The 12,575-nt window shown below is 48.5% G+C and overlaps 1 protein-coding gene across 4 annotated transcripts; it reads right to left on the bottom strand.

Moving 5' to 3' along the window:
- Window positions 1-5,835: 5,835 nt before the first annotated feature.
- Window positions 5,836-11,137, bottom strand: trappc5 (trafficking protein particle complex subunit 5). Of its 4 annotated transcripts, none has more exons than XM_067973176.1 (3): window positions 11,038-11,137; window positions 9,015-9,125; window positions 5,836-8,195 (listed from the first exon to the last, which is right to left on the bottom strand). In XM_067973176.1, exon 3 carries the CDS (start codon window positions 8,187-8,189, stop codon window positions 7,623-7,625), a length of 567 nt encoding a protein of 188 aa, XP_067829277.1. In that variant the 5' UTR covers window positions 8,190-8,195; window positions 9,015-9,125; window positions 11,038-11,137; the 3' UTR covers window positions 5,836-7,622. The 4 variants fall into 4 exon arrangements, with proteins under 4 accessions (XP_067829277.1, XP_067829278.1, XP_067829279.1 ...); XM_067973177.1 differs by having other exon boundaries at window positions 11,046-11,113; XM_067973178.1 differs by lacking the exon at window positions 9,015-9,125 and having other exon boundaries at window positions 11,038-11,126.
- Window positions 11,138-12,575: the final 1,438 nt, after the last annotated feature.

Here is a 12,575-nt window from a genome sequence, read left to right as displayed (position 1 = left end):
AGAGGGTCCCCAGGAGGTTGTGACAATGACACAAGGTGTGGTTGAAGAGGTAGAGTTAGAGGAGACTTTTGATGGCAGAGAGAGATGGAGCCTGGGGGACGGGTGTCGGGAGGGAGTCCCAATATATGGGGGTGTGAGGGGTGATGTTTCCACCAATGTTGGTGGAGCAGGGGTGGGGGTGTGGTGCACAGTGATCCAGATTCAGGTAAATGGAGGGCTCGAGCTGGAACGTGGGGCTGAGGGAGGTTGCGGAGGTAGGAATGAGCATGGTCATGGAGGGTTCATGTAATCGAAGGCCATAAACCACTGCAAAATCCTCCATTGGAGGTTGGTGAAGATTGAGGTTATGGACTTTACATGGGATAGAAAGAAAGTTTTGGAGGAGTTGGAGTTTGCACAGGGCAGGTCTCTGGAGGCCTTGGGAAAGTGTGGGAGAAGCTGAGCCTGGAAGTGGTAAAGGATGGCATGATGTGCAGAGTCGGGCAATGCTTTGGAAGTGAAAATAGGCATGTGTTGGTGAGGAGTTTGACTGGATACGTTGTCAGCTGTGGCTCAGTGGGTAGCACTCTCATCTCTTAGTCAGAAAGTTGTGGGTTTGAGCCCCATGCTAAAGACTTGAGCACAAAAATATAAGCTTACACTGCAGTGCTGAGGGAATGCTGCACTGTTGGAGGTGCTGTCTTTTGGATGAGATGTTAAACGAGGCCCTGTCTGCTCTCTCAGGTAGGCATAACAAATCCCACTGCACTATTTTGAAGATGAGCAGTAGAGTTTTTCCTGGTGTCCTGGCCAACATTTATCCCTCAATCGACATCACTAAAAACAGATTATCTGGTCATTATCACTTTGCTGTTTGTGGGATCTTGCTGCGCAAATTGTTCCCTCCATTACAAGTGACTACACTTCAAAAGTCCTTCATTGGCTGTAAAGCGCTTAGGGACATCCTGAGGTAGTGAAAGGCGCTGTAGAAATTCCAGCTCTTCTTTCTTTGAAGTTCAGCTCAGGGTCGGGGGGGGGGGCATTGAAGTTGTGCAAAGGTGGGTTCAGCCCGAGTGAGGAGGGGATACAGTCGAGGGTTAGAGTGCAGAGGACTGAAGCCAATGGCTTTGACTCTGTCAATGTTTAGCTGCAGAAAGCAATGGTGGAGTTGTGGGTGACGGGAGAGGTAACGGCGAGCGTCACCAGCAACACGGGGAAACCGACCCTCTGCTTCCAGATAAAGTCATCAAGAGGCAGCACCTAGAAGAGCACCAGGAGGAGGCCGAGAATGGAGCTTTGGGCAGATTTAAGAGGCGCTGCCATTGCACGAGCTGTACTGGGTGTGTTGGGACAGGTAGCGATGGGGTGATGAATGGTGCATCCCTGAGACAATGAAGGAGGATGGAGTGTTCAATCACATCAAAGACCAGAGAGAAGGACAAGGAGGACTAACACAACGCTGTCTCTTGTCGCCTCCCAAATCCGTGCCCATCTTTCCCGCAACTCCACGTTTGGACTTCTCCAATCAGGTTTCCGCCCCTGCCGCAGTACTGAAACGGCCCTTATCAAAGTCACAAATGACATCCTGTGACTGTTGACCGTGGTAAACTCTCCCTCCTCATCCTTCTCCACCTGTCTGCAACCTTTGACACGGTTGACCACACCGTCCTCCTCCGTTGTCCAGTTGGGTGGCACTGCCCTCGCCTGGTTCCATTCTTATCTATCCAGTCGGAGCCAGAGAATCTCCTGCAATGGCCTCTCTTCCTGCTCCCGCACCTACTTCTGGAGTCCCCCAAGGATCTATCCTTGGCCCCCTCCTATTTCTCATCTACATGGTGTTCCTGTCAGCTGTTAGAGCTCATCATTGGTGACTTTGACCAGTTCAGTTTCGGTGCCATTGGTGACAGAAGCTCAACTGAAGGGCTTTGAACAGGGAGTAATGGGAGAGATGAGTATGAAGCTAGGGGACTGTAATAAGTTCAAAGGCCTTAAGAGAGGTGAATAAAGTTAAAAATGGGGCAACAACTAAAGAGGTCAGAGGGGGTCAAGGTTGGGCTTTTTAAAGGGGAGGGTTTTGAAGTGGGGACAACGGCTAAACTGCTAACAATGTCCATGAACATCGAACCAAGGAGAGATAGTGGTCAGGAGTTGGGTTAGGAGCTGGTCAAGGGAGCAGGACGCTGGTCTGACGGAGCTGTAGGAGAGGTAAAGGTGAGCATCGCCATCTTACACATAGAAGCTGACCCCATGTTATCAAATAATGTCATTCAGAGGCAGCATGTTGGTGAGAACTCAGAGCTGGAGATACTGCAGAGTACTCAGGGGTAAGAGTTGGGGAGGCCTGGGGGAGGGACTCAGGGACAGGAGCAGCAGGAGACAGAGACAGCCAAGCAATTTTGAAGATGAAGAAATCCATGAGCTCTCATGCCAGGAGTCCGAGGGAGCAGGGGGGCAGTTTGGGGTGTAGGAATTGGCCATTCACATGTCTGGTTTAATCCTACTAATGTTACAAAACTAGGTCACTGTGGCACATAATCTAGGCTGGTACCCCAGTGCCACACAGAGGGAGTGCTGCATTGTTGGAGGTGCCAGTCTTTGAATGGGACGTTAAACCAATTTGCCACCCACCTGTTCAGGTGAACGTAAAAGATCCCCCCAGCACTGTTCAAAGGGGAGTGCAGCGAACCAGTGTCCTGGCCAATGTTCCTCCCTTCACCATAGCTGACCATTCACCTTAGTGCTATTTGTGGGATCTTATTGTGCATAAAAACAGCCAGTGCAGTTTGTCAACATAACTTCAAAGTGATTAATCGCACAGGGAGCGTATTGGTATATTTCTGAGGTGTGATATGGTGCCTTCTAAGTCAGAGTCTCATATTGTAGAATGTGCTCATCACCTCTGCCTGAAGGAAAAGTGCAAAGCTTTGAAATACGCAATGCAACTGATCATCAGCTGCACACCCTCAGTCAGTCTGGGCAATTGCTCTTTTACAAAGAAGTCGAAATCTGCATCATCAGACTATTTATTTTCCGATTTGTAAATCTCACAGCCTAACTCTAATGGTGATTGCAGTCCCAGTCTCAGAAAGTGGAAATGCAGGAGCCTCGTGGGGACATTTAACGCAGTTACACTCACTTTCAAAATGGAACCACATTAGCAGGAAGTTCCCCCTATTTAACAGCCAAATGGTCCAATACTATTAAACAGATGTTTAAAATGATAAAAGGATTTTTAGGATAAATAAAGAGAAACAATTTCTTCTGGTGAGGGAATCCAGAACAAGGGGGCATAATCTTTAGAAAGAGCCAGGCTATTCAGGAGTGAAATCAGGAAGCACTTCTTCACTCAAAGAGTAGTGGAAATCACAACTCTCTCCCCAAAAGGCCGTGGATCAATTGAAACTTTCAAGACTGAGATCGATCGATTTTTGTTGGGTAAAGGCTATGGAGCAAAGGTGGCTACATGGAGATGAGATACAGATCAGCCATGATCTCATTGAATGGCGGGACAGGCTTGAGGGGCAGAATGGCCTCCACCTGTTCCTAGAAGCAATTACCTTTGAATACACATCCTTACAGTTGAGAAATACATGCCCAGCCATCACCAACATGGTTGACAATAGGAATACTGTAAATTATGCATTCCGCTGTGGAACTGGGTCACTGGCATACAGAGCAAGTGTGGATGTCAGATATAACAGGACCAGGCTCAGCTTGCAACGTCTTCCAACAACAGCAACTTGCATTTATATAGCGCCTTTAACGTAGGAGAATCTCCCAAGGCGCCTCACAGGAGTGCTATCAAACAAAATTGGGACAGGTGACCAAATGCTTGGTCAAAGAGGTAGGTTTTAAGGAGGAGAGGTAGAGAGGCGGAATTTAGGGAGGGAATTCTAGAGCTTGGGGCCTAGACAGCTGAATGCACGGCCGCCAATAGTGGAGCGAAGGAATTCAGGGATGGGCAAGAGGCAAGAATTGGAGGAGCGCAGAGATCTCGGAGGGTTGTAGAGCTGGAGGAGGTTACAGAGATAGGGAGGGGCGAGGCCATGGAGGGATTTGAACACAAGGATGAGAATTTTAAAAATTGAGGTGTTGCCAGACCAGGAGCCAATGTAGGTCATCGAGCACAGGGGTGATGGGATAATGGGGCTTGGTGTGAGTTAGGATACTGGCAGCAGAGTTTTGGATGAGTTCAAGTTTACAGAGGGTGGTAGGTGGGAGGCCGGCCAGGAGAGCATTGGAATAGTCCACTGGGGATCGGGTGGGAAAGTCGAGTTGAGGCCAAAGATCAGCCATGATCTTATTGAATGGTGGAGCAGGCTCGAGGGGCCGTATGGCCTACTCCTGCTCCTAGTTCTTATGCAGTCAAGTCTAGAGGTAACAAAGGCATGGATGAGGGTTTCAGCAGATGAGTTGAGGCAGGGACAGAGAAGGCTGATATTACGGAGGTGGAAGTAAGCGCTTTAGGTGATGGAGGATGTAAGGTCGGGAGCTCAGCTCAGGGTCAAATAGGACGTTGAGATTGCGAACGGTCGGAGAGCTCGTTACTACTCACTGTCTACAACAACTAGCGCCTTTAACGTAGTAAAACGACCCCAAGGCGCTTCACAGGAGAGTAATCAGGCGAAAATTGAGACCTAGTCAAATAAGGAGATATTAAGATAGGTGACTAAAAGCTTGGCCGAAGAGGTAGGTTTTAAGGAGCATCTTAAAGGAGGGGCAAGAGAGGTGGCGAAGTTTAGTCAGAAGAACGTGGAGTTCTCGGAGGGTTGTAGGGCTGAAGGAGGTTAGAGAGAGAGGGAGGGGCGAGGTCATGGAGGGATCTGAACACGAGGATAAAAATTTTTAAATCAAGACGTTGGTGGACCAGCAGCCAGGGCTCGCGCATGAAGAAATGGGCAGTTGGGTGAGGTACAAGAGGGCACTCATGGAACTGTGCCCAGCAACAATAGAGGGCAGGGGAAAGGAGAAACTGCTCCATTATGAGAGAACTCGTTTTGACACAGCTGAAGTAAAATTTCCACCCTACTGGTCAGTAATTGTAGGATCGGACTGTAAGTGTGAGCTCAGGACCTAGAGCTGTACAACACACAAGCCCTTATAATGACCTTTCTCCTATTGCAATGTTAGCAGACCTCTCGTGGCACTGCTCCCGGTTAGAGGACTTGCTGTGTTGTAAGGACAGAGATGTTATACGTACAAACCCCACTGTATTATTCCGCTGTTAAAGTGTAGCTGCGTTGATGCAACTGGTCAGAATCAATTGGATGCTGTCTGCTTTAGTGGAGGGTTGGGTCAATTAGAGGTCAGGCTGACTTTCTTTTCAAAGTCAATTATAAGCTGCAGGTATTGAGTTCTAAAGTATTTTCTGTTGCTGGAGCAGTTTCTTTGTAGATTGCAGTGCCTTGGTGTGACACAAGGTTCACATATAGAAAAGGGCGATATCCAAGTGTGACACTCGGAGCAGTATAAATAGCTCCAGCAGTGCTCGCCTCACGGTCTTTCAGATGAGACGTTAAACCGAGGCCCCCTCTGCCCTCTCAGGTGGACATAAAAGACCCCATGGCACTATTCTGAAGAAGAGCAGAGGAGTTCTCTCCGGTGTCCTGGTCAATATTTATCACAGAGACAGACACACACACACCGCGAGACACACAGAATATGTGCGAGAACTAGAGGCTGGAATAGGAAGCACCACAAATAGTTTCACTGCTGATCGGTCCAGCTCCTGCTCAGTGCAGGGTAGGACCTTCAGTCCAGTACACAGGGCTGGATCAAAAGCAAGCAGCCAGTTCTGCACTGGCTACACTCATTTTATCTCACAAATTCTGGAAAAATGCATTCTCTTAACATAAATTAATTTTGTAACAATTTTATCCGAACAATATACACATTTGCTCCTAGTCCCATTTTTGCTGCAGCTGGGTTCAAGTAATAGAATGTAACTTCACACAGAGAACGGACAAACTAACTGTCTCGGCAGGGGAGCAAAAAACAAACCCCAATGCGGGCACATAACAGCTGTATAGTATTTACAAAACTGTTGTGTAAATTTTTTGGTCAAATGTGAGTGATTTCAGGCACCCAGTGTCAGCATCAAACACTCCCAGGTCAGGTACAGCACGGGTTAGATACAGAGTAAAGCTCCCTCTACACTGTCCCATCAAACACTCCCAGGTCAGGTACAGGGTTAGATACAGAGTAAAGCTCCCTCTACACTGTCCCATCAAACACTCCCAGGTCAGGTACAGGGTTAGATACAGAGTAAAGCTCCCTCTACACCGTCCCATCAAACACTCCCAGGTCAGGTACAGCACGGGTTAGATACAGAGTAAAGCTCCCTCTACACTGTCCCATCAAACACTCCCAGGTCAGGTACAGCACGGGTTAGAAACGGAGTAAAGCTCCCTCTACACTGTCCCATCAAACACTCCCAGGTCAGGTACAGGGTTAGATACAGAGTAAAGCTCCCTCTACACTGTCCCATCAAACACTCCCAGGTCAGGTACAGGGTTAGATACAGAGTAAAGCTCCCTCTACACCGTCCCATCAAACACTCCCAGGTCAGGTACAGGGTTAGATACAGAGTTAGATACAGAGTAAAGCTCCCTCTACACTGTCCCATCAAACACTCCCAGGTCAGGTACAGCACGGGTTAGATACAGAGTAAAGCTCCCCCTCCCCCACCCCCTCAGTTTATCACCCGTAAAAGTTGCTGCCTCTCTCCCAGGCACCAGCCCAAGGAGTTCCACCTGGGGAAATGTACATAGTGAGGTTCAGGAAGTGTCACCAGCGGAATCTTCGAGCACTGGGAACCGGAGGTGTGGAAGGCGGGCGAGGATGGCACCTTTTCCCAGCGGAGGCTAGGGAGAAGGCTGCAGATGGCTTCAAACTCACGTGACCCAGAAATCATGGGCACAAAAAAAAAGAATATTTGAGGATCTGGCTGTCCCAACCTCAGAAGAGCAGCCCTTACCGTACTGCTGACATTGTTCCATTTCCCACACCACCTTTACTGTGGTCCCCCTCAGTGAGATTTACAATGAATTTGTGCTGTTGCCCCGTGCCAACTAATACCTGGATGGAGATTGTTCCTGGCTTATTTCTCGTGGAAGCCCCACAGCCAGGAGAGACTTTCCCCCCCATCACTGGGGCCTGGATTCTACAGCTCATTCGTTTTATAAAATGTCTAATTCTGCTAACTTTCAGATACAACTTCAGATAATTAATACCAGCCATTGGGGAGGGGGTGGGGGGCGGGGGGTCTATAGTTATTCGGGGGCTGCCTACAGCAGCGAAGTCCCAGAACACCAGGATTCTGCTGCAGGACAGAGTCAGGAAGAGCGCCAGTCAAACAACACAAGCAGAGATGAATCTTGCACACGTGGAATGGTCAACGAGGGCTGAGAACGGCGGGGAGCGGGGAAGCGGGGGAGCGGGGGAGCGGGGAGCGGGGGAGCGGGGGAGCGGGGGAGCGGGCGAGGGTGCAAACAGGTCATCTCAACTCTGCAAGATTGCAGTAGAGGGGAACTGGTTTCAGGTCTTTGGGAAGCAGTGGAGGGAGCGGGGAAATCAGTGAGAAAAAAAGTGACGGGGTGATGTCCCCACACATGCCAAAGTGATGCAAACATAAATAGAACATTTTATCGTCCGTCCAAAGCTTTGTCGCGTGCAATGACTGATTCGTCGAACTTGATCATCAAGGTGGTGCCCTTGTGCCAGTGGGCAGTCACCTTGGCAGGAAAGCCACTGTAGGAGAGGATGGCCTCTACCACCCCGGCCGTGAAGGAGGCACAGTTCAGCGTGCTGTTCTCCTTGGGCACGGAGATGTAGGCGTTGATGAGCGGCTCCTTCTCGATGATGTAGTAGGTCTTGTCGTCGTCGTTGGCCTGCTCCAGCTTGTCCGCCTCCTTGCCGAACAGGGCCTTCCACACGCTGACCTTGATGAAGAGCAGCACGTTGATGACCTTGGTCTCGCGCTTGCCGTTCTTCTCCCGCATCACCAGCACGTCGAGGATGCGCACGCCCACCTGCTGGCCCAGCTCCGACAGCTTGTTCTGGAGCTCGGACACGGAGTACACCCGGTTCTGGCAGTACTGCACGATCTCGGAGAAGAGCAGGGCGAAGGCGCTCAGGCTGACCTCGGTCTTCGGGCGAGTGATCGATCGCTCCAGGATGGCCGACTTGCCCCTGGTGAAACGAGTGTCCATGGCGGTCTTTGGAAACACAAAAACAAAACAACGGTGAAGCATCGCAAGACTGAACGGATGAGGAAAGCCATGTGATATATCCAACCAGAAAGACCTCACAGATCACCCCGTCACTGCATCCAACCGTTTTATGAACTTCCTGATATCAGTCCCAAATTGGCCTTGTACGAGTTTGAACCTATGCCTCCTTGTCTAACTCTCACTATCTTGAACACATAATCTAGGCTGACACTCCAGCGCAGTACTGAGGGAGTGCCGCACCGTCGGAGGTGCCGTCCTTCGAATGGGACGTTAAACCGAAGCTTTGTTCGCCCGTTCTGACGGATGTAAAAGATCCCACGCCGCTATTCGAAGAGTGGGGGAGTTCTCCCCAGTGTCCTGGTCAATAATTATCCCTCAAACAACACTACTAAAAACAGATTAAATGGTCATTTGTCTCATTTGCTGTTTGTGTGAAAATTAACTGCTGCATTTCCCTAAGTAACAACAGTGGCTACACTTCAAAATCTGCTTTATTGCATGAGGCTGTGAGATGCGATAATGTGCTATATAAAATATGAGTCTGTCTTCCTGATCTCCATCTTCATCATGGGGATTTGGAAATCGGCATGTGTGGTCATCGTTTATAATTACACAGCATCCCAGTTAAGTATCAGGCCGACACTCACTGGATTCTCACACAGGAAGAATTGCGACTTGGAGGGGCAGCGCAGTGCGACTGATGCCCCAGCGAGTGAATTCAAAATATAAAGGAGCTACAAGGTGGAGGGTGCCTCCCCCCTCAAACTGTTAGTTTTCATGTTATTACATTACTCCATAACTCACATTAACACAGAGCAATCACCAATTCTCTCCTCTACACTCTGCTGGTTTGGACACAGGTTACTGCAGGGGGCTGTAGGGGCCCAGTGTGATTCACTCTCCCCCGACTGACAGCTAGAGAGAGAGAGAGAGAGAGAGAGAGAGATTCAGCAAACTAATCAGTGGGACTGAAAAGTAAATGTTTCCCCCCTCCGCCCTACACATTAATAGGTGCACCTTCTTTTAGGACTGCAGTTTTACTACACCCTGTACTATTATTACTATCCCCGTCTGCAATCAATCAGTAATAACCCTCTAGTACTATTAGTACTCACCCCCCCCCCGTACTATTAGTACTCACCCCCCCCCCTGTACTATTAGTACTCACCCCCCCCCCTGTACTATTAGTACTCACCCCCCCCCTGTACTATTAGTACTCACCCCCCCCCTGTACTATTAGTACTCACCCCCCCCCTGTACTATTAGTACTCACCCCCCCCTGTACTATTAGTACTCACCCCCCCCTGTACTATTAGTACTCACCCCCCCCCTGTACTATTAGTACTCACCCCCCCCCCTGTACTATTAGTACTCACCCCACCCCCTGTACTATTAGTACTCACCCCACCCCCTGTACTATTAGTACTCACCCCACCCCCTGTACTATTAGTACTCACCCCACCCCCTGTACTATTAGTACTCACCCCCCCCTGTACTATTAGTACTCACCCCCCCCTGTACTATTAGTACTCACCCCCCCCTGTACTATTAGTACTCACCCCCCCCCTGTACTATTAGTACTCACCCCCCCCCCTGTACTATTAATACTCACCCCCCTGTACTATTAATACTAACCCCCTGTACTATTAATACTCACCCCCCTGTACTATTAATACTAACCCCCTGTACTATTAATACTCACCCCCTGTACTATTAATACTCACCCCCTGTACTATTAATACTAACCCCCTGTACTATTAATACTAACCCCCTGTACTATTAATACTAACCCCCTGTACTATTAATACTAACCCCCTGTACTATTAATACTAACCCCCTGTACTATTAATACTAACCCCCTGTACTATTAATACTCACCCCCTGTACTATTAATACTAACCCCCTGTACTATTAATACTCACCCCCTGTACTATTAATACTCACCCCCTGTACTATTAATACTCACCCCCTGTACTATTAATACTAACCCCATGTACTATTAATACTAACCCCCTGTACTATTAATACTAACCCCCTGTACTATTAATACTAACCCCCTGTACTATTAATACTAACCCCCCTGTACTATTAATACTAACCCCCCTGTACTATTAATACTAACCCCCTGTACTATTAATACTAACCCCCTGTACTATTAATACTCACCCCCTGTACTATTAATACTAACCCCCTGTACTATTAATACTCACCCCCTGTACTATTAATACTAACCCCCTGTACTATTAATACTCACCCCCTGTACTATTAATACTAACCCCCTGTACTATTAATACTCACCCCCTGTACTATTAATACTCACCCCCTGTACTATTAATACTCACCCCCTGTACTATTAATACTCACCCCCTGTACTATTAATACTCACCCCCTGTACTATTAATACTCACCCCCTGTACTATTAATACTCACCCCCTGTACTATTAATACTCACCCCCTGTACTATTAATACTAACCCCCTGTACTATTAATACTAACCCCCCTGTACTATTAATACTAACCCCCTGTACTATTAATACTAACCCCCTGTACTATTAATACTAACCCCCTGTACTATTAATACTCACCCCCTGTACTATTAATACTAACCCCCTGTACTATTAATACTCACCCCCTGTACTATTAATACTCACCCCCTGTACTATTAATACTCACCCCCTGTACTATTAATACTAACCCCCTGTACTATTAATACTCACCCCCTGTACTATTAATACTCACCCCCTGTACTATTAATACTCACCCCCTGTACTATTAATACTCACCCCCTGTACTATTAATACTAACCCCCTGTACTATTAATACTCACCCTATTACCTGTCCAGTCTCTGGGCTCCGCTCTGTTTTTCTCTTCTCTTCCGCCCGGTTCCCACAGTCTGTATCCGGGTCACTGACCTCTCTTTAACCCGCCCTCTGTATTTTCCTTCCCCCGCCCTTTATTTCTCTCGGATTTTCCCCCTTTTTCCCCCTATTTTCCCCCCTATTTTCCCCCCTATTTCCCGCCCCCTCTCTCTCTGCCAGTTGGAAACACTTTCTTATTTTAAAAATCATTCGGTTCCGGGTCACGCTGGCCCCGCCCCCCCCCCCCCGAACCGATGGTCTCATCTCATTGGCTCTCCCAAGTCACGTGGCCCTCCAGCTGGTGCAGGAAGTTCTGGTTGGTGTGAATGGGAAAGTTTCCCAGTTTGCAGGGATTGGGATTGGGATTGGGATCAATGAGACTCACCTTCAGGCAGGGAAAGGCAGCCAACCTGGAACAACCAATAAAGGTAAAGAATGGATGGAGATAAGAATATACAAGAAGGACCATCAATCTGCTAATGGGCTTGTGTTGATATTACAGCAAGGACCAGCACCTGTATCACAGTGAAACCTCCCAAGGCGCTTCACAGGAGCGATTATCAGACAAAATTTGATACCGAGCCACGTAAGGAGAGATTCGGACAGGAGACCGAATAGATTACATGGGGAAAGGCACAAAGTGAGCCTCGAGCTCCATTAACCTTGGGTCCCTTGGGGGTGCAATGATGCAGCAGAGTGGGAGCTCCACCTCCTGCTTTGTGCAGACCTGCACCCCAAATTCCCCCACGTGCGGAATATGTTTTCCTTCAGCTTTCTCCCCTCCTCAACCCACCCAACTCCTGAGCACTCGGATCTACCTCTCCTTGCTCATCAATGTCATAAGTGGCCATAGTGGTTTGCTCAGACACCATTCCCCTCGAGGGTTGCCAACTCTGGTTGGACATATTCCTTGAGATTGCATCACATGACCTCTAGCCTCCAACTGTCCCACCCAGTCAAACAGCCTTTTTCCCCCAACTCCAATATTTTTATAGAAGCATTTAAAAAAAACAATTTTTTTAAACGTCCCTATGATTTTTCTCCTGGGCGTTTGCTCACAGCAGTGTCCTGGAGATGAACCTGTAATTCCTGGAGACTCCAGGACAATCCTGCAGGGCTGGCAACCCTATCCCCCTCCCCTTCAAAACTGCCATCATCACACCACACCCCCTTTAAAAACCCACCCTTTGCTCCTCCATCTTTTCCAGCTACTGTCCCATCTCTATCCTTTCTTTCCCCTCTCTGAGAGTCCATGAATGTTCCCTAGCTCCATGCTCATATCTCTCTTCACTTCCTTTTTCCAATCTGTTCAATCTGGTTTCCATCATGCCCACAGCACGGAGCCCAATCTGGTCAAAGTCTCGAACAACGTCCGCAGTGACTGACCAGGGCATGTTAGCCCTGCTTGACCTCTCTGCGCCATTCATCATTAGAGTTGCCAATCATCCAGGATTGTCCAGGAGTCTCCAGGAATGAAAGATTAATCTCCTGGACACTGCTGCGAGA

The sequence above is a fragment of the Heptranchias perlo genome, chromosome 37 (assembly GCF_035084215.1).
Source record: "Heptranchias perlo isolate sHepPer1 chromosome 37, sHepPer1.hap1, whole genome shotgun sequence".
Lineage (NCBI taxonomy): Eukaryota > Metazoa > Chordata > Chondrichthyes > Hexanchiformes > Hexanchidae > Heptranchias > Heptranchias perlo.
Note: the sequence above shows the minus strand (reverse complement) of the source record. Positions and strands in the feature narration are given on the sequence as shown.

Coding starts and splice junctions, on each gene's coding strand:
- trappc5 (XM_067973176.1), bottom strand. CDS start 8,189: ATGGACACTCGTTTCACCAGGGGCAAGTCGGCCATCCTGGAGCGATCG.